This window comes from Myxine glutinosa, chromosome 12, assembly GCF_964187855.1.
Source record: "Myxine glutinosa chromosome 12, kmMyxGlut1.1, whole genome shotgun sequence".
Taxonomy (NCBI): Eukaryota; Metazoa; Chordata; class Myxini; order Myxiniformes; family Myxinidae; genus Myxine; species Myxine glutinosa.
In genome coordinates, this window is record NC_136272.1 from 105,612,855 (window position 1) to 105,637,210 (window position 24,356).

Here is a 24,356-nt window from a genome sequence, read left to right on the forward strand (position 1 = left end):
TCTTCTACCGACTCCTCTCTGGCCTAGCTCCCCCAGCTCTATCTGTGCTCTGTCCCCCAATAATTCCTACAGGTCGCACAAGATCTGCCAGCAACCCTCTTATGGTTAAACTGCCGAAATCTAGGCTCTCTGCTCACCTTCACTCTTTCATTCCTCTTTTCTCCCGCCTCTGGAACAAACTCCCCCACTCCGTTCAATCCCACTCCTCCCTCCAGGTCTTTAAAACAGCTGTTCACCACCATCTCTTTTCTTCCTCCATCCATAACCTTGATCTTTTCTACCCCTGCTAATTCACCCCAGATCCATTTTTTGGAAATTCCAACTTCTTTCCCGGAAGTCCTTGCAGTGTCCATATGTTTTATACCTCTCCCACCTCCCCCAAGCCCTCTCCCTCCCACAGATCCCTCGATGTCCCTGCTCTCAAATGTTGTGTTTGTGTCCTTCCCCCTCTCTCCCCATCTTGTCTACCGCTCCCCTTATTATATGTTTTATGTGTCGGTTTGTCTTTCTGTGTGATTAATGTTCGCTCTTTCACGAGCCTCGATCTTGTATACCAAAAAAAAAAGAAGAAAAAAAAGTTTATTTATTTATTTCTTTATTTATTTGCACAAATGCCATGCAATGGTGAGCAATGAGTTCAGATGGATCACAATTGCCATTCTGGAATCATGGTGACACCATCTTTGGACCATTAAAATTGCAATTTGGAGAAAGGATATTTGTTTTTATCAACTTTGCTTTTGCAAATCTTTGGAAGTAGCAAAGCGATTTGTTGGTAGCATGATGACTTTTGCTGTAACAACTATTTCTGACGTTTGTTTTATGTTGAATATTTTACATAGCTTTTGTATATGAATACAATCTTTGCAATTTAATGTGTGCAGACTTCGCTCGAGTGCAAGAACATTGCAGCAAGCACCCTTTACGATGTGCTACATGACATCCAATACCGCAAGAAGTGGGACACTAGCGGTTGCCGCTGAGCATACACAATCGCCTTACACCTGCCAAAGACGCAACCAGGGAGCGATCACTGTACCGGGCTCGACCAGGCCGCCCGGGCATGCCCAGACTCGCCTTTCCCGGGCATGCCCAGACTCACCTTTCCCGGGCTCGCCCGGGCCGCCCGGGCATGCCCAGACTCGCCTTTCCCGGGCATGCCCAGACTCGTTTTTCCTGGGCAAGCGCTCCGCCATGTCGGTTTGATTGTGCTTATATATACACTGCTACCCGATAAACGGGCTTTACAGAGTGTGCTGGGTTCTGTACGAATAAACAAGCTTTGAACTCAACCAAATGGCCTCGTTCTCTCGCCTTCCGCGACTCCTAAACTGGTGACCTCGGCTACCCCCGAACGGATTCGGGGGCTGCAAACGAACACGGCAGTTTCGATCGCACTGCCGGAGTTTTGGAACCGACGAGCGGCCATGCGGTTCGCGCACCGCGCTCGGCTCCTCATCTACGACCGGAGGGCCGAGCCCGCTCCAGGACCCTCCGAAGGAACGCAGTTACGCGATGTGGGTGGCACTGCTGCTCATCTCTTGCGCGCGCTCTGACGTTCGCGGCACGGCTGCTTTGTTACCTTCGCGCGCACTGCTGTTCGTCACCTTCGCACAACTTCACTCTACAACTACAGCCGCAACTACCTCTCCGACCCTGCATCCCCGGGAGGCCCGCGAGGAACCTCGGCAGCCTCCCCCGAGGCCTTGACCAGCCCCTCGGTTGGCTCAACCGCTTTTCGCGTGCACCAAGGCCGAGCACTGCTCGAGCCTTCTCGGCACTGCACCCGCGAACTGCAACCTCGGGAGGCCCGCGGGGAACCTCGGCAGCCTCCCCCGAGGACTTGACCAGCCCCTCGGTCGGCTCAGCCCCAGTCCTACGTCCCCCCAGCGCTTCGCACAGCGGCGTACGTTTTTGTAGACCGCCTCAAGCCGGTGCACTTGGACGTCGACCAACCACCGCGGTTGGCCCTTCGCGGAGGCCGCCCCCCGTCCACGGTTCCCCCCCGCTCGACCACCCACCACCACACCGGACCCCCCCCCCCCCACGACCCTCCAGGGGTCGCTTCGGCCGGGTCATCAGGATCCCCCTTAAATTGACCCTGCCGGTGCAAGTCGATTCTGGGGGGGGAGGGGGGCGTATAGCGGTTACCGCTGAGCATACACAATCGCCTTACACCTGCCAAAGACGCAACCATGGAGCGATCACTGTACCGGGCTCGACCAGGCCGCCCGGGCATGCCCAGACTCGCCTTTCCTGGGCATGCCCAGACTCGCCTTTCCCGGGCATGCCCAGACTCGCCTTTCCCGGGCATGCCCAGACTCGCCTTTCCCGGGCATGCCCAGACTCGCCTTTCCCGGGCATGCCCAGACTCGCCTTTCCCGGGCTCGCCCGGGCATGCCCAGACTCGCCTTTCCCGGGCTCGCCCGGGCATGCCCAGACTCGCCTTTCCCGGGCTCGCCCGGGCATGCCCAGACTCGCCTTTCCCGGGCTCGCCCGGGCATGCCCAGACTCGCCTTTCCCGGGCCCGCCCGGGCATGCCCAGACTCGCCTTTCCCGGGCCCGCCCGGGCATGCCCAGACTCGCCTTTCCCGGGCTCGCCCGGGCATGCCCAGACTCGCCTTTCCCGGGCATGCCCAGACTTTTTTTTCCCGGGCAAGCGCTCCGGCATGACGGTTTGATTGTGCTTATTGTGTTTGATACTGCTACCCGATAAACGGGCTTTACAGAGTGTGCTGGGTTCTGTACGAATAAACAAGCTTTGAACTCGCCTCGTTCTCTCGCCTCGTTCTCTCGCCTTCCGCGACTCCAAGCGATTTGTTGGTAGCATGATGACTTTTGCTGTAAAAACTATTTCTGACGTTTGTTTTATGTTTAATATTTTACATAGCTTTTGTATATGAATACAATCTTTGCAATTTAATGTGTGCAGACTTCGCTCGAGTGCAAGAACATTGCAGCAAGCACCCTTTACGATGTGCTACATGACATCCAATACCGCAAGAAGTGGGACACCAGCGTGATTGAGACGTATGATGTTGGCAAGCTCACGGCCAACACCGATGTGGGGTACTACTCGTGTGAGTACCATAACTTCCTTGTGTTAATGGACGTGTGTGTGTGTGTGTGTGTGTGTGTGTGTGTGTGTGTGTGTGTGTGTGTGTGTGTGTGTGTGTGTGTGTGTGTGTGTGTGTGTTTCATGTTTGTTTAGTTAGCTTCGTTACAATGTTTGATTTAAGGACATGTGTGTGTACATGCACAGTGCCACCATACATGAGTATTGGGACAGTGCAGTCAAATTTATGATTGCTGTATACTCAAGAAATTTGGATTTGAGATCAAAAGATTAATATGAGGCAAGAGTACAAAAGGTTAGCTTTTTGTCCCCCGTCGCACCGCAGAGCGAAAGGGGGACTATGGTTTTACCCTCCGTGCGTGCGGCCGTGCGTGCGTGCGTACGTGCGTGCGTGCGTAAGCGAAGGACCGAATTCGAATTTGGTGTGTGGGTGCAACCCACGTCAAAATCCAAGATGGCCGCCGCCATGTATGTCTGAACCTTGTGAGCAGAATATCTTGAAAAATAAGCGAAGTACCAACTTCTAATCTGGTGTGTGTCGGTGTATCTCGGCATAAGGAAGAACGCTATTGAAAATTGGGTCGCCACGTCAAAAATCAAGATGGCCGCCACCATATATATGGCTGAACCTTGTGAACGAAATATCTTGAAAAATAAACGAACTACTAACTTCTAATCTGGTGTGTGGGTGTAATTACGCATAAGAAAGAACGCTATTGAAAATTGGGTCGCCACGTCAAAATCCAAGATGGCCGCCATGTATGTCTGAACCCTGTGAGCGGAATATCTTGAAAAATAAGCGATGTACCAACTTCTAATCTGGTGTGTGGGTGTATCTAGGCATAGGTGGGGGCGAGACTACCGGAAGTGGGGCCCTTTTGTGGTTTGTTTTCAAAGTATCCAATCACGTGACTGTTGTCGCGAAGGGTGCACTAACCAGAAGTTACGTAGTTCCGCGGGCGGCTATTGGCAGGAGCGCTATCTCATCCTTTCCAGGACATTTTATTTCACCCCGAGCATTTTCTTCCTTCAGGCAAATGAGCCGTAATGAAGCCTTCAATATTTATTCGCCATGCAAATTGCGTGGCAGTGAATAGGTGAGGGCGAGACTACCGGAAGTGGGGCCCTTTTGTGGTTTGTTTTCAACGTATCCAATCACGTGACTGTTGTCGCGAAGGGTGCACTAACCGGAAGTTATGTAGTTCTGTCCTCATCTATAAGGAAGAACGCTATTGAAAATTGGGTCACCACGTCAAAATCCAAGATGGCCGCCACCATATATATGTCTGAACCTTGTGAGCGAAATATCTTGAAAAATAAACGAACTACTAACTTCTAATCTGGTGTGTGGGTGTATCTACGCATAAGGAAGAACGCTATTGAAAATTGGGTCGCCACGTCAAAATCCAAGATGGCCGCCGCCATGTATGTCTGAACCTTGTGAGCGAAATATCTTGAAAAATAAACGACCTACTAACTTCTAATTTGGTGTGTGGGTGTATCTACGCATAAGGAAGAACGCTATTGAAAATTGGGTCGCCACGTCAAAATCCAAGATGGCCGCCGCCATGTATGTCTGAACCTTGTGAGCGGAATATCTTGAAAAATACGTGAAGTACCAACTTCTAATCTGGTGTGTGGGTGTATCTAGGCATAAGGAAGAACGCTATTGAAAATTGGGTCGCCACGTCAAAATCCAAGATGGCCGCCACCATATATATGTCTGAACCTTATGAGCAAAATATCTTGAAAAATAAACGAACTATTAATTTCTAATCTGGTGTGTGGATGTATCTACGCATACGGGAGAACGCTATTGAAAATTGGGTCGCCACGTCAAAATCCAAGATGGCCGCCACCATATATATGTCTGAACCTTATGAGCAAAATATCTTGAAAAATAAACGAACTATTAACTTCTAATCTGGTGTGTGGGTGTACGTGTATCTAGGCATACGGGAGAACGCTATTGAAAATTGGGTCGCCACGTCAAAATCCAAGATGGCCGCCTTGCGTCTTCCACTTTGTCAACTCACATCACTTCACCGACGGGGGACCTAGGCGTAACGCTTGTATTTATTGGTGTTTCTATGAATATATGTTTTACCATTGTAGAATAATGTCACTTTTATGTTCAGTCCCCCCATTTTAGGTAAGCATAAGTATTGGAACAGATGACTGCCAGGTGTTTCTGGTTGCTCAGGTGTTTCTTGTTGCATTGATTGTTCACACATAAAAGCTGTGAATGTCTAGTCTTGGTTTTAGCCTTTCCTTTTGCCTTGGGAGTCTGTCAGCATAAACCAACATTAAGACCAGAAAACTGTCAAGGTAAGTGTACATTAAAAAACTTTTTTTTTTTAATAACATGTGACCACCTTTAACACCAATACAAGCTTGTATACATCAACCAACCAAATCGTATGATCCAGCTTGCTGTGGGATGTCTTGCCATTCTTCAACGTATGTCACTTCCATTTTATCAAGAAGCTGAACAGGCTTGCTCACCGCACATACGTCTCCTTTGAATGCCCTCAGCATATTCTGCCATCAGATTTGAGTCAGGCAATCATGCAGGCCAGTCGATGCGAGTGATGATGCTCTCCTGAAGTGCAGAGTTGACAGTGTGTGCACATTGTGCATGGGTGTTGTCATCCATGAATATGCAATATGAATATAGAACCAAGCTGTTAGGCCAGAGGGACGACTCCAGGCATCATGATCTCATCTTTATAGTTTTTACCAGTAATAACACTCCTCAGGATGATGACCAGATCAGTTATTGGGCCATATTGAAATCCAGTATACAGTATATATCATCAGGTATCTTCCATCAAGCATATCAATCATGTTCCCCAGATCATCTCAAGACCTTCCATTGTTGAAGTCTTGACATAGTCTATATTGTCAGTGAAAGTAACAGACCACCAACGGTTCCCACTCCAGTTGTGATGTTGTCACCCGTTGAATGCACCGCTGTTGATTATTGCTGTATTAGAGGGATGTGGAGAATCGGTTCTCTGGATCTCATACTATTGGCAGGAAGCCTGTTCCGAACTGTCTTTGGAGCACTGCAATGGCTGATTGTTCTTACAGGTCATTCTGAAGAGATGTGCTGTTGAAAAGCGGTCCGGTCCCTCTTGGCAAAGTGCTCAAACACCGTGGGTGATGTGATTTGCTTGTGAATTTCCAGAATCGCTCAGTTGGACGATAATTATTATAACATTATGTCGCTCGCCAATTTCACGATTGGGTTTCTTTCCTCAATAGCCTGGGTTTCCTTACATTCTTCTTCTCCTCCTCCTTCTCTGTATAAGGGGTGAGGTTAAATGGTGCCAAGTTCCTGCCCTGCCTTGACCACGATACTCCTCCACTTCCCTCTGTCCTCGGCCAACTCGCCCCACTCTCCAACCACCTTCCTGTTATCGCTCCTCACACAAACCATGGTCTACCTCTTTTCCTCCTCCCGTGTTCCTTCAACCTATCCGCTCTCTATGCCTTTCTCTCTTCCCCCATCTGCACTAAATGTTCAGCCCATCTCAGCCGGCATATCACCAATCTGCACACCAATCTCTTCCCTCAGTTCATCCATCCTCCTCCTATCCACCCTCTTCACCCTCTTCACTCCCACAATCCTCCTGACCCAGTTGTTCTTGCAAACCTCCAGCCTCTGTTGTTATTGCTCTGTCAGTGCCACCATCTCCAGACTGTAACGGTAGGCCGTTGTTACGTACAACATCAGAACCTTTCCTTTCAATCTCCTTGAACCACATGACATGACTAAGAAATTTCTAAACTGCGAATCAAGTTGTTGTTGTTGCTCAATTTATTTGTGAGGAATAACTGATGCCATTTATACTCACCCTCTCCCCCACCACCCCTCACTCCCTCCCCCCCTCTTTCCCAGCAATTTCCCATCCAACCCCCTACAAACCTCATGCACCTCTTCCCAATAAGGAACTCAATTAAACTTCAAATTTTGGATGATAATGCTATTCAGTTTCTTTATAATAATTTTTGTCCTCTGGCTTTGTTCTCCCTTACATAGTGTAAGGAATTAAAATGGTTGTTCCCTTTGCAGTAATTGTTCTCTCCATTATGAATGGATATACTGAAGTACGATCCATATATGACTTCAAATAAATGTGTTTTGGATGCTTGCAGGTAAATGTGGCCCTCTGAAAAGCAGAGACTTTGTGACGCTGCGATCATGGCTGCCTCTTGATAATGATTACCTAATCATCAACCACTCTGTGAAGTACCCCGTAAGTTTGAAACCAATTTACCTATTCACTCAGCATGTGCTCTTCTCATTTGCAAAAGTGATTTTTTTTACATTTACAGTTAAATTTTTATCTTCTGCATTTATCTTTACTAATACCCCTACAGGGGCGACAGGAGGGGTGATGTTATTAACCCTTGTGGGGTATATAGATTACAATAGATCTTCGCTCAGTTCCTCAAGTAAGCTTTGCCTTACGGATGTCGGGATTCCTCCAAATTTCTTTCAGTTTATTGTTGAACAGCATGAGCGTCTGTTTAAAAAGGTAATCATACGTGTTTGTGGTTCATGATATTCATTGCTGTTCATTAGTGTTCATTACTTCTGGTAGAGGCCGTTGCTCCCACGAAAACGCCATGATAAGCTATTTATATACGTTGACTCGCCAGAAAAACCCCTTGGGGAGGTGGGATATTATTGGTATTAATATTGTTTTGTAATAACATTAATATTACGCTATTATCGTTAGTTTTGTTATTTGAAGCGGCCTTGGAAAAATGCCACGGTAAAGCTAACTTAATATGGCTATACACCTCAACACGCAACCCATTGACGGCAATGGCGGGGAAAACCCGCTCGGGGGAGAAAACCCCCTTGGGAAAGGGGGCAAATGAATGCGCTACAACCTTCATTATGTAACCCTCGGTCATCCTGTCTAGTTTGGTTGAGATTGGATAAGTAACGACAAAATGTATTGGCGTCAAAAATTCATCAGACAGACACAAATGGCGTATTTTAGGATGACTAGTACACCTGCAGACTCCGGGAGGGGCAGGAAGGGTCATTCCTCTTTGGGGTATATAGATTACAGTTGATCTATGGGCTGGTCTCAAGAACATTGGGTGTTTGTTCATTTACCAAGTTTCTTGTGGAGAGATCGTCAAGTGGCTTAAGCATTTGAGCAAGCACTCCATCCAAAACTGTTAAGGAACGGCTGGCTTGGCAAGCACCAGCTTGCTGCTTTGTAAAGGAGCACAACCCGAGCTTCTCCCTTTCAGTTTCGTATGAAACAGCAGAAGCGAGTTTCAAAAGTTTGCGATGAAAAATGCCACGGTAGCGGCAGAAAGGGTCATGTTGTTAACCCAATAATTGTGGGTTATATAGAGTACAGTAGATCTTCACTCAGTTCTGTAAGTAAACCTTACTTCACGGATGTCGGGATTCCTCCAAATTTCTTCATTTAGTGTTATAACGAGCATTAACGACTGTTTAAAAAGCTAAGCATACTTGTTTGTTGTTCATAATATTTTTACTTCCTGTAGAAGCCGTTGCTCGCACAGAAATGCCATTATAACTATAACCTATTTATGCACGTTATCACTGCAGGAAAAACGCCTTGGGGGAAGTGGGACATTATTAGTATTATTATTGTTTTGTAATAACATCAACAATATGCGATTATCATTAATTTTGTTATTAAAAGCGTCTTTGGAAATACGCCACGATAAAGTTAATTTAACATTGATATACACCTCAACGTGCAGCCCCATTGACGGCAATGGCGGGCAAACTCGCTCGGGGATAGAAAACCCCCTTGGGGAGGGGGGTAAATGAATGTGCTACAACCTTCATTGTATAACCCTTTGTCATCCTCTCAAGTTTGGTTGAGGTTGGATAAGTAACGACAGAATGTATTGGCGTCAAAAATTCATCAGACAGACACACAAATGCCGTATTTTAGTATGATTTACAAAGAAGCAGACCTTACGGACGACGTGTAATGCTCCCCCACTTTTATGATGTCTGTGGCATATTTTATTATGACTTGTAATATCTGCTTCCATCAGGTGGTGCTATATGATATACAGTGCATTCAGAAAGTATTCAGACACCTTCACTTTTTTCACATTTTGTTATGTTCCTCCTCCTGCTGAAATCGTTTAAATTCATTTTTTCCCTCATCAATCTACACTCAATACCCCATAATGACAAAGAGAAAACAGGATTTTAGAAAGTTTTGCAAATTTATTAAAAAGAAAAAACTGAAATATCACATTGACATAAGTATTCAGACCCTTTACTAAGACACTTGAAATTTAGCTCAGGTGCCTCCCATTTCTCTTGATCATCTTTTAGATGTTTCTGCACCTTGATTGGAGTCCACCTGTGGTAAATTCAATTGATTGGACATTATTTGGAAAGGCACACACCTGTCTATATAAGGTCTCACAGCTGACAATGCATATCCGAGCAAAAACCAAGCCATGAGGTCGAAGGAACTTCCTGCAGAGCTCAGAGACAGGATTGTGTCGAGGCACAGATCTAGGGAAGCCTACAAAAAAAATCTCTGCTGCATTGAAGGTTCCCAAGAGCACAGTGGCCTCCATAGTTCTTAAATGGAAGAAGTTTGGAACAACCAGGACTCTTCCTAGAGCTGGCTGCCTGGCCAAACTGAGCAATCGGGGGAGAAGGGCCTTGGTAAGAGAGGTGACCAATAACCCGATGGTCACTCTGGCTGAGCTCCAGAGATCCTGTGTGGAGATGGGAGAAACTTCTAGAAGGACAACCATCACTGCAACACCCCACCGATCTGGGCTTTATGGCAGAGTGGCCAGACGGAAGCCAAACAGTTCAATCTTGGTTTCATCAGACCACGGAATCTTGTTTCTCACAGTCTGAGAGTCCTTTAGGTGCTTTTTTGCAAACTCCTAGCGGGCTTTCATGTTTCTTTCACTGATGAGAGGCTTCCGTTGTTTTTTTTTTAACCACCTAAAACCAACACCCTGAGTACAAACACCAATTTTCAATTTGTTTCGTCCAACAGTCCAATTCTCATACTGTTCAAATTTTTTACCAGCCAAAAGTTTCCAGTGTACACTTCAAGTAATATAATTGACACATAAGCTAGAAAGCATCTGAAAATGCAAAGCCCGGCTGCGTCCGTTTGTGTTTAAACGTCTTCTTCTGTATGCTCAAAATAACGAAAGCAGCTTTAAACTAGAGCAATGCGACTGTGTCGCCAATATGCCTCCACGTAGTCCCTGCCTGTGACAATGGGTAGATGCCCTTATTGTTTATTTTAAATCCCTTCAGCTGTTTTGAAGTATCACGTTTTTACCACAGGACAGGTTTCACATCGATCGGTGAAGCGTTTTCGGAGAAGGGATTTTTTTTTAAATATTGGCTTTCAAGCTAATATGGCTGCCAAACCACGTGACATATGACATCAAAAATGTACACTTCATATTGTCGCATTCCCGGGACTGAACACCCCTGGGGACAGATTGCCGAATGAGCTTTACACTCAGGCGCTCAGTCGACGATGGCGGACCTTCTTTCTACGTGCTGGGGAGGGCAGCGAGTGGTAGCAAAGCTCTGACCTGTACGGACTCCACCGAACATCTTCGACCCTGTTAATCAATTCATACCGACACGGAACTAAAATGTACAAATACCGGCTTTATTGAAAGGTATGCCGATAACAAAAGAATGCACGGTAAACTAAGATTCCTAATCGTGGGACTCTCCACACGGACTCGTATACAACACAAGGGGAAAATATAACAATACCACAACAACAGGCATTTTAAGGCCATTTTCCCTGCTGGAGTGGGGGTTAGCCTTGCGGTCCCCATGACAATCTTCTCCATTTTGCCCTATTTTCTACATCTCCCCTTGTTAAACCCCTTGCCCGCATTTGTTCTTCCACCACCTTTAGCCAAGTCTTTCTCGGTCTTCCCTGTCCTCTACTTCCTTCTACATTCATTTCCATCACTCTTCTCAACCAGTCACTTTCATCCTTCCTCAACACATGACCAAACCATCTCAACCTGTTTCTCTTCACAGCATCCTTCACACATCTTCACAGTCTCATCACAGCATCATGTTTTTCTTCGCAGCATTCACAAGGGGAAAAATAAGTGGAAAATAATGCGTGTGTTTGTGTACTTATCTCTGAGTGGCTCTTGAACCCCGTCAGTTCACGACCGGGTCCCGGAGGTCCGTGCGTGGGAAACGCACTGGCCATGGCGCGAAGTCCGTGCGCAGAAAGCAGGCCTTAGCACGCCTTTTGTTCACTCCAGCTGCACTCCTCCTCGCCAGCATTAATTTTGTATTAATTTTGCCAGCACCAAAGGGCCAAGGAAAGGACAATGCGGTCACTCAAGCCAATGAAAGCCAAGGACCACGAAGACAAAATGAGCGACTGCATCCGCCTTTTACGAACACCAGGACGCGAGAAGGTGTGGTGTGCGAATGTCACCGCTAAGAGCGAGCCCAAACTCCACCCGTACACAACGAGGACCCAACGCAATAGAGCACCGTATATGTGACCGCTCGGTTGCAATGTCCCTGGCGCAAGAGAATAACTGTGACTGCACGGCACCAATGTCCCCACGCAACAGGACAAAATGTCGGGACTCAAGTCTTTTATTCTCAAGGCTCTGACGTCGTCCGACTATCCCCGTGTGTGCTCATATCAGCGGGTCCTCTCATCGCTCGACAATACCAGACCAATCACTACTCTTCGGGGCGTGGCCTCACGGACCTGCCTGCTTGATGTTGCGATGTGGCAGGTGGTGGTGCCAGCGTTATTGTTGAATGTCTTGTTCCGGTTGGTTTTTATTTACTGTTTTAATGCACGATTGCTTGGCTTGGCTATGTGTGTGTGCTGCAGTGTCATAAGGAACACAGGAAAAGATTACAGACGCACTCACATACAGGGGATGAATTACCCTTAATCCCTAACTAATTAGCATAACCCTACCCTTCGTCATGGGGACAAAGATGCACTCTTACACAACATCCGGTCTAACGGATTCCCTACTTATGGTACATGGGGGTTCTTCTTCATCGTGACATACAGATCATGGTAATCTATACACTTCTACCTGGACTAAGGTATTTCATTGCCTACCCCCCACAAACGTAACAATATGTATGGGTAGGGGGATCACGTTTGTGAAGTTTCGTGTTGATCGGATAAGGTTCGTTTTTCTATCCAAGATGGCTGCCTAACCACGTGACCTATGACGTCATCAATTTCAAACTATATGCAACAATAGTGTTAGATATTTGTAAAATTTCACATTGATCGGGTAAGCGGTTTCAGAGATATAATTATTTAAGATTTTCCTTCAATCCAATATAGATGCCAAACCATGTGATCTATGATGTTATAAATTTAATATTTCAATCCAAATGGGTCGGAGATCATACAGTGCATGTAATTTAAGATTTTTGGATAAGGCATTCGATTAAAACAATTATGGCTGGTATACCACTTCACCGATGATGTCATCATTATCATGCTTTTGTTTCCCATTGGGAGTACTTGACAATGTGCTAAATTTAATAAATTTCCATTCAGTGGTTTCCGAGAAATATATTTATATATTTTTTGTGTTTAATCCAAGATTGCTGCCATAGCACGTGACCTTTGATGTCACAATTATCATTAAAATATTCTGCATGGGTGTCACTCCTACCCTGAAAGTTTTGTCTCAATCGGACATGTGGTTGGTGAGAAAAACGAGGTTTAGCCTGTACGGATGGATGGACAACCCGAAAACATAATGCCTCGAGCCACCTTCAGAAGCAGAGGCATCAAAAAAATACAAAATGAAAATTGATGATTTTATGCAGCCTTGACCTTTGGACTTTAGATCTAAAAAAATTATCAGCTTCTATCTTTTGATTGGTGAACTAATTATGTGACCCAATATCCAAATTCTTTAAATTTCAGCTCAATTGGACGAAAATTGACAATTTTATGCAACCTTGATTTTTGACCTTTTGATCTAAAAAAACAAACAATAAATTTTCCTTTTGATTAGTCCACCAATTCAGTGACCCGATATGCAAATTCTTTAAATTTCAGATCATTCGGGTGAAAATTGACGATTTTATGTGATTTGGCCTTGGACCTTCTGCCAGAATTATTATTTTGTCTCCATATTACCATAATAAAGCTTTGTTGAAAGTTTGATGAAAAAACTCAAATGGTAAATTGATATTTCAGGTCAATTGGATGAAAATTGATGATTTTATGTGATGCTCACCTTTGATCTTTTGACAAAATTATTAATTTGCCTTCTCCATGTTATCATAATATTGCGTTCGCGAAAATTTGTGGACAAAACTCAAATGGTAAAAAAGTTGCGTCCTGGACAGACGCGTGCGCACACACACACACACACACACACACACACACACACACACACACACACACACACACACACACACACACACACACGATTACAAAACCTTGCCTCCTGGGTTCATCAAACACTTTGTATGTAGTCTTGAAGAAAAGGACTTGAAGGATCTTTAAAACCCTTGCATTGTATTTCCGAGCATTATCTACATCCATCCAATCATGATCTATATCTGAGCATGATCTATATCTGAGCATGATCTATACTGAGCATGATCTATATCCGAGAATGATCTATACCTGAGCATGATCTATATCTGAGCATGATCTATATCCGAGCATGATCTATATCCGAGCATGATCTATATCCGAGCATGATCTACATCCGAGCATGATCTACATCCGACCATGATCTATAGCCGAGCATGATCTATAGCCGAACATGATCTATAGCCGAACATGATCTATAGCCGAGCATGATGTATAGCCGAGCATGATCTATAGCCGCACATGATCTATAGCCGAACATGATCTATAGCCGAGCATGATCTATAGCCGAGCATGATCTATATCCGAGCATGATCTATATCCGAGCATGATATATATCCGAGCATGATCTATATCCGAGCATGATCCATATCCGAGCATGATCCATATCCGAGCATGATATATATCCGAGCATGATCTATATCTGAGCATGATATATATCCGAGCATGATCTATATCCGAGCATGATATATATCCGAGCATGATCTATATCCGAGCATGATCTATATCCGAGCATGATCTATATCCGAACATGATCTATAGCCGAGCATGATCGATATCCGAGCATGATCTATATCCGAGCATGATGTATATCCGAGCATGATGTATATCCGAGCATGATCTATATCCGAGCATGATATATATCCGAGCATGATCTATATCCGAGCATGATCTATATCCGAGCATGATCTATATCCGAACATGATCTATAGCCGAGCATGATCGATATCCGAGCATGATCTATATCCGAGCATGATGTATATCCGAGCATGATATATATCCGAGCATGATCTATATCCGAGCATGATCTATATCCGTGCATGATCTATTTCCGAGCATGATCTGTATCAGAGCATGATCTATATCTGAGCATGATCTATATCCGAGCATGATCTATATCCGAGCATGATATATATCCGAGCATGATATATATCCGAGCATGATATATATCCGAGCATGATATATATCCGAGCATGATATATATCCGAGCATGATCTATATCCGAGCATGATATATATCCGAGCATGATATATATCCGAGCATGATCTATATCCGAGCATGATCTATTTCCGTGCATGATCTATATCCGAGCATGATCTGTATCAGAGCATGATCTATATCCGAGCATGATCTATATCCGAGCATGATCTATATCCGAGCATGATCTATATCCGAGCATGATATATATCCGAGCATGATATATATCCGAGCATGATATATAGCCGAGCATGATCTATATCCGAGCATGATCTATATCCGAGCATGATCTATTTCCGTGCATGATATATATCCGAGCATGATGTATATCCGAGCATGATGTATATCCGAGCATGATGTATATCCGAGCATGATGTATATCCGAGCATGATATATATCCGAGAATCATATATATCCGAGCATGATATATATCCGAGCATGATCTATATCCGAGCATGATGTATATCCGAGCATGATATATATCCGAGCATGATGTATATCCGAGAATGATATATATCCGAGCATGATATATATCCGAGCATGATATATATCCGAGCATGATGTATATCCGAGCATGATGTATATCCGAGCATGATATATATCCGAGCATGATGTATATCCGAGCATGATCTATATCCGAGCATGATATATATCCGAGCATGATCTATATCCGAGCATGATATATATCCGAGCATGATATATATCCGAGCATGATATATATCCGAGCATGATATATATCCGAGCATGATCTATATCCGAGCATGATCTATATCCGAGCATGATATATATCCGAGCATGATATATATCCGAGCATGATATATAGCCGAGCATGATCTATATCCGAGCATGATCTATTTCCGTGCATGATATATATCCGAGCATGATATATATCCGAGCATGATATATATCCGAGCATGATATATATCCGAGCATGATATATATCCGAGCATGATCTGTATCAGAGCATGATATATATCCGAGCATGATCTATATCCGAGCATGATGTATATCCAAGCATGATGTATATCCGAGCATGATGTATATCCGAGCATGATATATATCCGAGCATGATATATATCCGAGAATGATATATATCCGAGCATGATATATATCCGAGCATGATCTATATCCGAGCATGATCTATATCCGAGCATGATCTATATCCGAGCATGATCTATATCCGAGCATGATCTATTTCCGTGCATGATCTATATCTGAGCATGATCTATGTCAGAGCATGATCGATATCCGAGCATGATATACATCCAAACATAAAATAAAATGGTGCAATATTTTGTCCAAGTACTGTGAAACAGAAGGTTTGTAGACAGGCAGACAAAGTGAACCAATTGCTTAATCCGACTTTTCATTTCACGAGTGCGGGGTAATTATGTATTGTATGATTATTATTTTATTTTTTTGAAAATCCAAGGGATCCATGCCCTCTGAAAGTCTAGACATACCACATCCATTGCCCTTATCTCATCCCCCCAATCAGAAACTGCTTCAAGAACTTCAATAAATTTGTGAAACATAACTTCCTTTTTGTAAGTCCATGCTGACTGCGTTTAATTAGTTAAAATTTATTTAAATTCCTCCCCATCTGATCCATAATTAATGTCTGTACCATCTTCTTCACATTTGAAGTTAGACTAACAGGACTACGTCTACGTCTCTACTTCTTCAATAGCCCCAGTTATTCCTACCTTCTTGTAGCATCGGTTGGGGAACGTGTTTGACCCAAGTAATTAACAAACGGGCTGGTCACACGACGTTAGACTGGAGCTGATTTGGGTGGGAATTTGGAATTGGACAGGATGCCAGCAATAACTCCCATACTCATCGCTAAAGACACCATGATATATTTAACATCGACCAATGACCAGTGCTTGTACACATGTCCTTCGGCTGAACATCCTTCCGATAGACGGCACACACATTGATGCAGAGAGGATAAAACAGGCCACCAACCTCTATGCAATGAGAGAGCAGCAGTCCCTGTGTTGTTGCTTCTTTGTAAAAGATGCCAATTACGTTCCAGGAGAGACGGGTGTGAACTGGGGTCAGATACTCAAATGGGAGGGCAGTACTCCATCGAACTACAGACAGAGGCCTTTTTGCCTTAAGTTCAGGTTTACCAAGAATGGACTTGGCACGACAGAGGATGTCTATATGCTGTGGCTTGGAGGACAGCTTTGAAAAATATTGTCTTTCCAGGAGTAGGCGTAGCTAAAGATGAGATAGAGAAGTTAGAGAGTTATAACGTCATCCATTCGTTGGTTGTGGAAATAGATAGGTTAGGTTTGTTTGATCCTCCAGGAAAGACCGGATGAGAATGTGTGTTTTGTCTGGAGTGAAAGATGTGTTCCAAGAGACCAGAATAGGATCCTTCGAAGGTCAGCAAAGAAGGAAGCTGCTGCTGCCAGCCTGTTGGTTGGAAGTGTAAGTGCATTGTATGTGGAGTCATCTGCATAGCGGAAAATAGGGTTTTCCAGAGCATCGGAGAGGTTACGAATGTATACCAGTAACAGGACCGAGCCCCATGGCTCTTCCTTGGGGAACTCCAGCCTCTACCCGGAGAGGATTCAGTTGAGTTGATCTTCAAACTGACTGTGAGTGGAAGTCCCCATAGTCGGACAGAAGATTGTTTCCAAATGCTCATCAAACGTCTGTCTCTTTCCTCTGAGCTCAGCCTTTGTGTAGTTTTCATCTGAGCTTGAGGGCTTATTATCATGACTCAGTTCTGTTGTTTCTAGTATCTACAGATACTTTTTGAAAAGTGCTTCCCTCCCTCCCTCCCCATCCCCACCAACCTTCTTCCAAATATGATTTAGTTTTTTTTTTGCTCGAACTTCAGTTGAACTGCCTCTCATCAGGTTTTTCCACGATATTTTTTGCTGATGCTGCCATTGAATAACTGTTCTTATAATTACAATGAAAGTTTGCTTACACATATTGCATTTGCACAGAAATTGCCTCCCAAAAAGGAATGTGTACGTGCCGTGTCAATCTTGACTGGCTACCTCATACGACCCACTGGCCCCAAGAGCTGTGTGTTCTTCTACCTTGCTCAGGTGGACCCTAGAGGTACATGGAGCCTGTGGAATAATAATAATCGATTGTTTATATACTGTGGAAAACTTGTTGCAGTTCCTCAGGATCATGGTTGAGTGTGTACTCAAAGCTGAGGACAAGTCGGCATTGTAAATTGCATTTGAACCCAGTATCAGAGAATTGTGAAATCATTGTTCAGATTGAAATGCAAAATAGGTAACGATCAACATTCGATAATAATGTAAAGAGGAATATGGTGGATTTGGGTTTCAGCACAAGATGGTGACTGTTCAATGTATAAACACCAGAAGGGAAAGTGAACATGCACAGGGTGAATAAGTAGCTTCTGCCGAGTTGATAACATGAGTATATGACTGGAATGCACCTGAAGGTGGGAATGCAGAGTTAAGAAGAAGGCCGGGCCAGATTCCCGAGAAAATTGGGGCAGACATGTGGGCTGATTTCCATGACAAGCTGCAACAGGAAATATGGATGCAGCCAATCAGCTTGCAACCAGAGCTCATGTGATTGCTCTAGTTTGCATACTGGACATTCTCATGCATGTCTTTTTGTGCTTTGCTTATTTGCTTGGGCTTATACAAAGTAGAAACTGTTTTCAATAACTTAGCACTTTTGCGAAGCATTGTGCCCGTCCGTGAGTGTTTCCTACACAATCCTAAGGCCTCGCTCACCAAGCTCTGCAATACCAGGCCCACTACCACAATAGCCACACATCATTACTGCCTTAATCGAATTGTAAGGACACCACTTATCATTGACACCGCACTTGGTTTTATCATTAAAATCCACGCTTTATTCGCACACCTGGTATGTGGGAAGGTGAAGGTTGGATTCTCATGTTGTGGTAGTGTTGTAGTCAGTAATAAATGGTCGTGAATCCAAGGTATAATCTAATAAGAATTCTGGACTGGCATGTTCTTTGGATGAAACCAATGGATTGATGTGACCAGTCTATTAAAACAATAGACTGAATGATGCTTGACCACAATGGACTGGCATGATCGACGTATGACCACAATGGACTCTCATGCTTTATGTATAACCACAATGGACTGACATGAATGGCGAGCTTTACACCACTCCAGCCGACGCTTGGCATTGCGCATGTTGATTTTAGGCTTGTGTGTGGCTGCAAGGCCATGGAAACCCATTTCATGAAGCTCCAGGCGAACAGTTGTTGTGCTGACGTTGCTTCCAGAGGCAGTTTGGAACTCGGTAGTGAGTGTTGTAACCGAGGACAGACAGTTTCTTTGCGCTACATGCTTCAGCACTCAGCAGTCCCGTTCTCTGAGTTTGTGTGGCCTACCATTTCGCGGCTGAGCTGTTGTTGCTCCTAGACGTTTCCACTTCACAATAACAGCACTTACAATTGACTGGGGCGGCTCTAGCAGGGCAGAAATTTGACGAACTGACTTGTTGGAAAGGTGGCATCCTATGACGGTGCCACGTTGAAAGTCACTGAGCTCTTCAGTACGGCCCATTCTACTGCCAATGTTTGTCGATGGAGATTGCATGGCTTTGTGCTTGATTTTATATACCTGTCAGCAGTGGGTGTGGCTGAAACAGCCGAATCCACTAAGTATAAAGTGTGTCCGCATATTTTGGCCATGTAGTGTTATTTCACAATGGACTGGCATGATTGATGCATAACCACAGTGAACTAGCATGATTGGTACATGAGCACAATGGACTGGCATTATTGACGTATGACCACAATAGACTGGCATGATCTATGTACAATCACAATGGACTGGCATTATTGATGTACAACTACAATGAACTGGCATTATTGACGTATGACCACAATGGACTGGCAGTATTGACATATTACCACAATGGACTGGCATTATTGACGTATGACCACAATGGACTGGCATTATTGACGTATGACCACAATGGACTGGCATTATTGATGTATGACCACAATGGACTGGCATTATTGACGTATGACCACAATGGACTGGCATTATTGACGTATGACCACAATGGACTGGCATTATTGATGTATGACCACAATGGACTGGCATTATTGATGTATGACCACAATTATGTGACCACAATTGACGTATGACCACAATCTTAGCTCTTACACGAGCCTCGACTTTGTATACCAATAAAAAATTTAAAAAAAATAAAAAATGGACTGGCATTATTGATGTATGACCACAATGGACTGGCATTATTGACGTATGACCACAATTGACTGACCTGATCGATGTATTGATACAATTGATTGGCATGATCCACGTATGACAACAATGGACTGACATGATCGATGTTTCTAGGTTCTTTACCATTGTGGGTGGTGAACAAGGCCTCACAATATTTTGCTCCCAAGGTAAGAATAGCAAAGGTTTGTATGGGCACGACCATGTATGTCCTGCACTGTTACTCCGTCAGACAAGCAAACTCAATTTTATTGCCCTGCACTCTATCCATTTTTTTTATATTTTTTTTTTGTAATAAAATATACTATCAGGTTCTATGGAGTAATACAGGTTTACTGCCTCATACAAGTTCAAACAGGTTACCAATGTGATTATGTGCTATTGACGCATTATACACTTCCCACAGGTGATGAAGAAGATTCTGAAAGCCAGCGAGAAGTACCCCGAATGGAAGAAAAGGCACTCACCGCAGCACAAGCCCTGGCTCTACCCAGAGCAGATTTCCTTGCCGGGCATTCCACTTTCCGAGCTGTCCATGCAAAACGCGAGCGAGCTCGAGAACATTGACGAGAGCAGTGTCTCAGAATCCAAAGATGATCGCAATGGGGACAGCGAAGATGATGAAATTCACAATGGCTGAATGCGCCCTGACCCCATTCCTTGTCCGCCTGCACTCGCCACCATTGATGGCCTTCTTCGCTGGCCGAAGAAATGTTGTCCATTCCACAGCCCAATCTCCAGATTTATTTCTACGAGAATTGAATTTATTTCCCAGAATTCCTGAATTTTGCTGTGGTTGATGGAAAATTGCAAATTTAATTTGGTCACCTGTTAGGCTTCCAGTTTATTTTCTTTAACCACCGATTTGACACAGTGAAAGCCATCCATTCCAATCCATGGTGTGATTATGTTCTACTATGTTAATTCTATTTTATTAACATTTTTTTGTTGTTGTTGGTTATTTCTGCCCTTCCAAGAGATCTATCTGTACCTTTAAAAATGGCTTTTTGGGGAGGGAGACTTTGATCCTGAGGTCCCACAGCAGGTTGGTCTCGGTCTAGATGGATGTCTTGACTAATTTGATTATTTCCTCAGGATGTTCTTGCTAAACCTTCATTTTGTTTCGTAGTGAGTTTTGACTCGTTTGATTGTTAGATTGAACTGTTTCCGATACTTTGCACATGTATCAAAATGTGGAATGGACTTGGCTTGTGTTGTGTGTAATATTATTATTATTATTATTATTATTATTGCTATTTTGGAATGGTGCACCTCCCTTGGAGAGGTGGTGCATCATGGTGTATGCCCTTTTTGGGGCGTACACCTTTTGGGAGGCTGGGGATTGTACACCTTTTCAGGCAGAACTTGGTACATCTCGTTTTTGGTGCAACGTCCTTTTGAGGTGGAATGGGACACCACCTTTTAAGGTGAAATGGTACACTACCTTTTGAGGAGGAATGGTACACCTCCTTTTGGGACAGACAGGTACACCTCCTTTTGGGACAGACAGGTACACCACCTTTTGGGGTGGAAAGGTACACCTTTTTGAATGGAAAGGTACAACTCATTTTTGCGTAGAATGGTACACCTTTTTGGGTGGAAAGTACACCTCCTTTTGAGGTGGAATGGTACACCTCCTTTTAGGGTGGAAAAAAGGTTGCACCTCTATTGGTACACCTCCTTTGTAGGGCGGAATGGTTCACCTTTTGGAGATCACACCACCTTTAAGCCTACCTTGTTTTGATCTTTTAATTTCGTGCCGTTATTTTGCTTAACTATTAATCTAGACATTATCAATTTACATGTAAAACATCACATTTGAATTGGTAACACGTCGTTCTTTAAAAAAGCAACAACTGACATTTGAATTAGTGTGGTGCAAAAAGCACTTTACTTCATCATCTAATGGCAGGAATGGATTTACGAGACAAACTGACATGAGGTGCGAGTCGATCATTCCTCTTTACTATTTTCAGTATTTATTTGAGTATTACTGTTATGGATTGGAACAATGGTGCATGGATTAAAATTTGTCTGATTCGGTAAGAGGAGTTCATTTAAATGCTATCCTGTTAGGGCATGCCTTGACACACCTGTGCTTACATGGCATGTTTTCATTACCTGAAGACCTATTTTTATTTTGATAAATAACCGCACGGATGCGTTAAATTTTGCAGGTGCATACTGGTTGTGCTTGGGGAAATCCATAATCAAAAAGGAAGGTGCCGCCAACTAATATAGGCTCGGGTGTGACTTTGTAACCGTCGAGTGGCTTTCATCCCGGACTGAAGGAATTCCTTGGGATGGTAATCAGTGCCTGGCACATGGTGCCTGCAGTCATGGATGAAGACCGCTTGGCGGTCAAAACATTGGACCTGAACCTTACCTGCTGAGCAGCTACACTGTTCATCGTTGGTGGTGCCCTCACTGTTCAATCTAGCATTGTGTTTCTTGTGAAATTCATTCAACTTTCCATTTTCCCACTAGTCCAGAAAAACCTAAATTTTGCCTTTTACCGTTTTATCATAACAGCTGGGCATCTTGACCGTATGTTTTAAAGGGCATGCTTATTTCCAGGAAAAGGATGCAGTGTTGAGAGGTCTTTTCTTCCAGTAATTGTTGTTTTTGAATCGCACGTTTCTACATCCTCTTTATTGGTAGGTAATCCTATGGAAGTGGATTTTGGTGTTGTTTGCTTGAAAGTTCTGGATTATGTTGCTGGAACCTGCTTAGCTCTCGTTGTGGCAAAATACAAGTGACCTTAATTTGGAGTCTTCGGGGTTTTATCTCAAGTTTAAGTGGCCGCCAGCAGGCATGATGTACGACGTGTACCCATTTTACCCTAGTTTTCTCCTTTCTGCTCCCATGCATCGTTTGGTTGACATAGAAAGTGTGAATGATAGTAAACAATGCTTTGGGCATAGATTATATTGCTTGTTTTGGATTTCTGGGCCATGGGTAATGTGGCTGTCTACCTGAGTTCAGATATGGGTCTGAATTTATACTCTTCTTTTTTGGGGAGTTTGAAAAAGTTTCGATTTTACAACTGTGTTGTTCATATCCTTGCATACAAGTGTTCCATAATACTCAAACTTATGAAATGAGATCGTCTGTATTCGGTCAGAGTAACAGCATGGGTAATGGCCTGCAATGCGAACTAGTACCACGTTGGTAAGCTGAGAAATGAGAGAACCAGCTTACTTAGTCCTGAAAAGGATGGCATCCCTGCCACCTTCCCTCCTCCCCCCCCCCCAACACTCCAACCCCTCACCTTACCTGGACAATACTGTTGATAGTTGGGTTTTTGATTGGCATGGGCCCAAAGGTGGTAGTGCAAGCGGTGCGAATGCTTCCACTTGTTTGAGGATCCATACCTTTTCACAAACTGCTGTTTGTGCCAAAAGCAAATAACTTGATGGGGCCTTAATATGAAAGTTTATTATTATTTTTCAATGATCTGCTTTTCTAGAGAGCACGGTGAGAATATAGTTTGAAATACTGATCGCATGTTTGTGTGTTTTCCCCGAATTGATATGTAATTTTCAACTTGATATTTTCAAAATATACCTGCAGTGCTTTTGGGTTTTTTTCTACATAGATCTCACTTTGTGTAGGGATTGATGCCAGGCCAGCATGGCCATTCTTGCACCACTTTTGATGCTGTTGCTTTGATATTCACTGTGGGAAGCGCTTCCCTCACGATTGTGATTTGGCTTCTGTCACTGGCTGATCACGTTGTCATCAGCAAGGCCTTTTGTTGCCAATATGTACTCTGCACGGATTGTTTTCCAGTGTACATTGACTTTGTGTGACACTGGTGAATAAAAATTGTTGTTGTTGTGGTGAATATTTCATTTGTTCCTTTCTTCATATTCGTATTATGGTGTTTTGCCTAAAGGTAGGTACTATCGCGTCCCCGGGGTTAACACCCCAAGAGGACGAATGACCGGAAGGAGCTTTAACTCCGAGGCGTATGTCAACCTTGGCGGGATTATTTCTGGCGCTCGCGGGAAGGTTCGAAGTCTTACCTGGGATGGACGGCTGACACTGGGATAATCCGAACCCACAAACAAAAACGAACCAGGACAAGAAAAGTAAAATTCAACAATGTTAAAATTCAACCAAATAATGAATTTATTAAAAGTAATTGTAAACCAAATAAAATGAATGTGAGGTAAAAACTATTTCCTAATTTGAGATGTCTCCATCAGACTCATATACAACCAAGGGAATAATAAAAGAAAATAAAATGATTTGGTAATCGGCTGGCACTCAGCTCTGCGTCCCCAAATGGCTGGTATGGCTGGTCATTTGTCACCTCCAAACCACTGTGCGGGAAGTGCACAAAACGGCGCGGAGTCGCACTCCTCAATGTCCCAACGTGAGGTACTTCTCGCGATGCTGACTGTCCCGAACCTC

At 43.9% G+C, this 24,356-nt stretch overlaps 1 protein-coding gene across 2 annotated transcripts in view; it reads left to right on the forward strand.

Annotated features, from left to right (window-relative positions):
- Window positions 1–23,784, forward strand: part of STARD10 (StAR related lipid transfer domain containing 10) — a 55,334-nt gene extending 31,550 nt beyond the window's left edge. For both annotated transcript variants that reach the window (XM_078766165.1, XM_068132293.2), the window contains 5 exons: window positions 2,933–3,080; window positions 7,238–7,338; window positions 17,664–17,781; window positions 20,055–20,107; window positions 20,344–23,784. In XM_078766165.1, coding sequence (XP_078622291.1) covers window positions 2,933–3,080; window positions 7,238–7,338; window positions 17,664–17,781; window positions 20,055–20,107; window positions 20,344–20,577 — 654 coding nt within the window. In that variant the 3' untranslated portion in view covers window positions 20,578–23,784. The remainder of the gene's footprint in view (window positions 1–2,932; window positions 3,081–7,237; window positions 7,339–17,663; window positions 17,782–20,054; window positions 20,108–20,343) is intronic.
- Window positions 23,785–24,356: the final 572 nt, after the last annotated feature.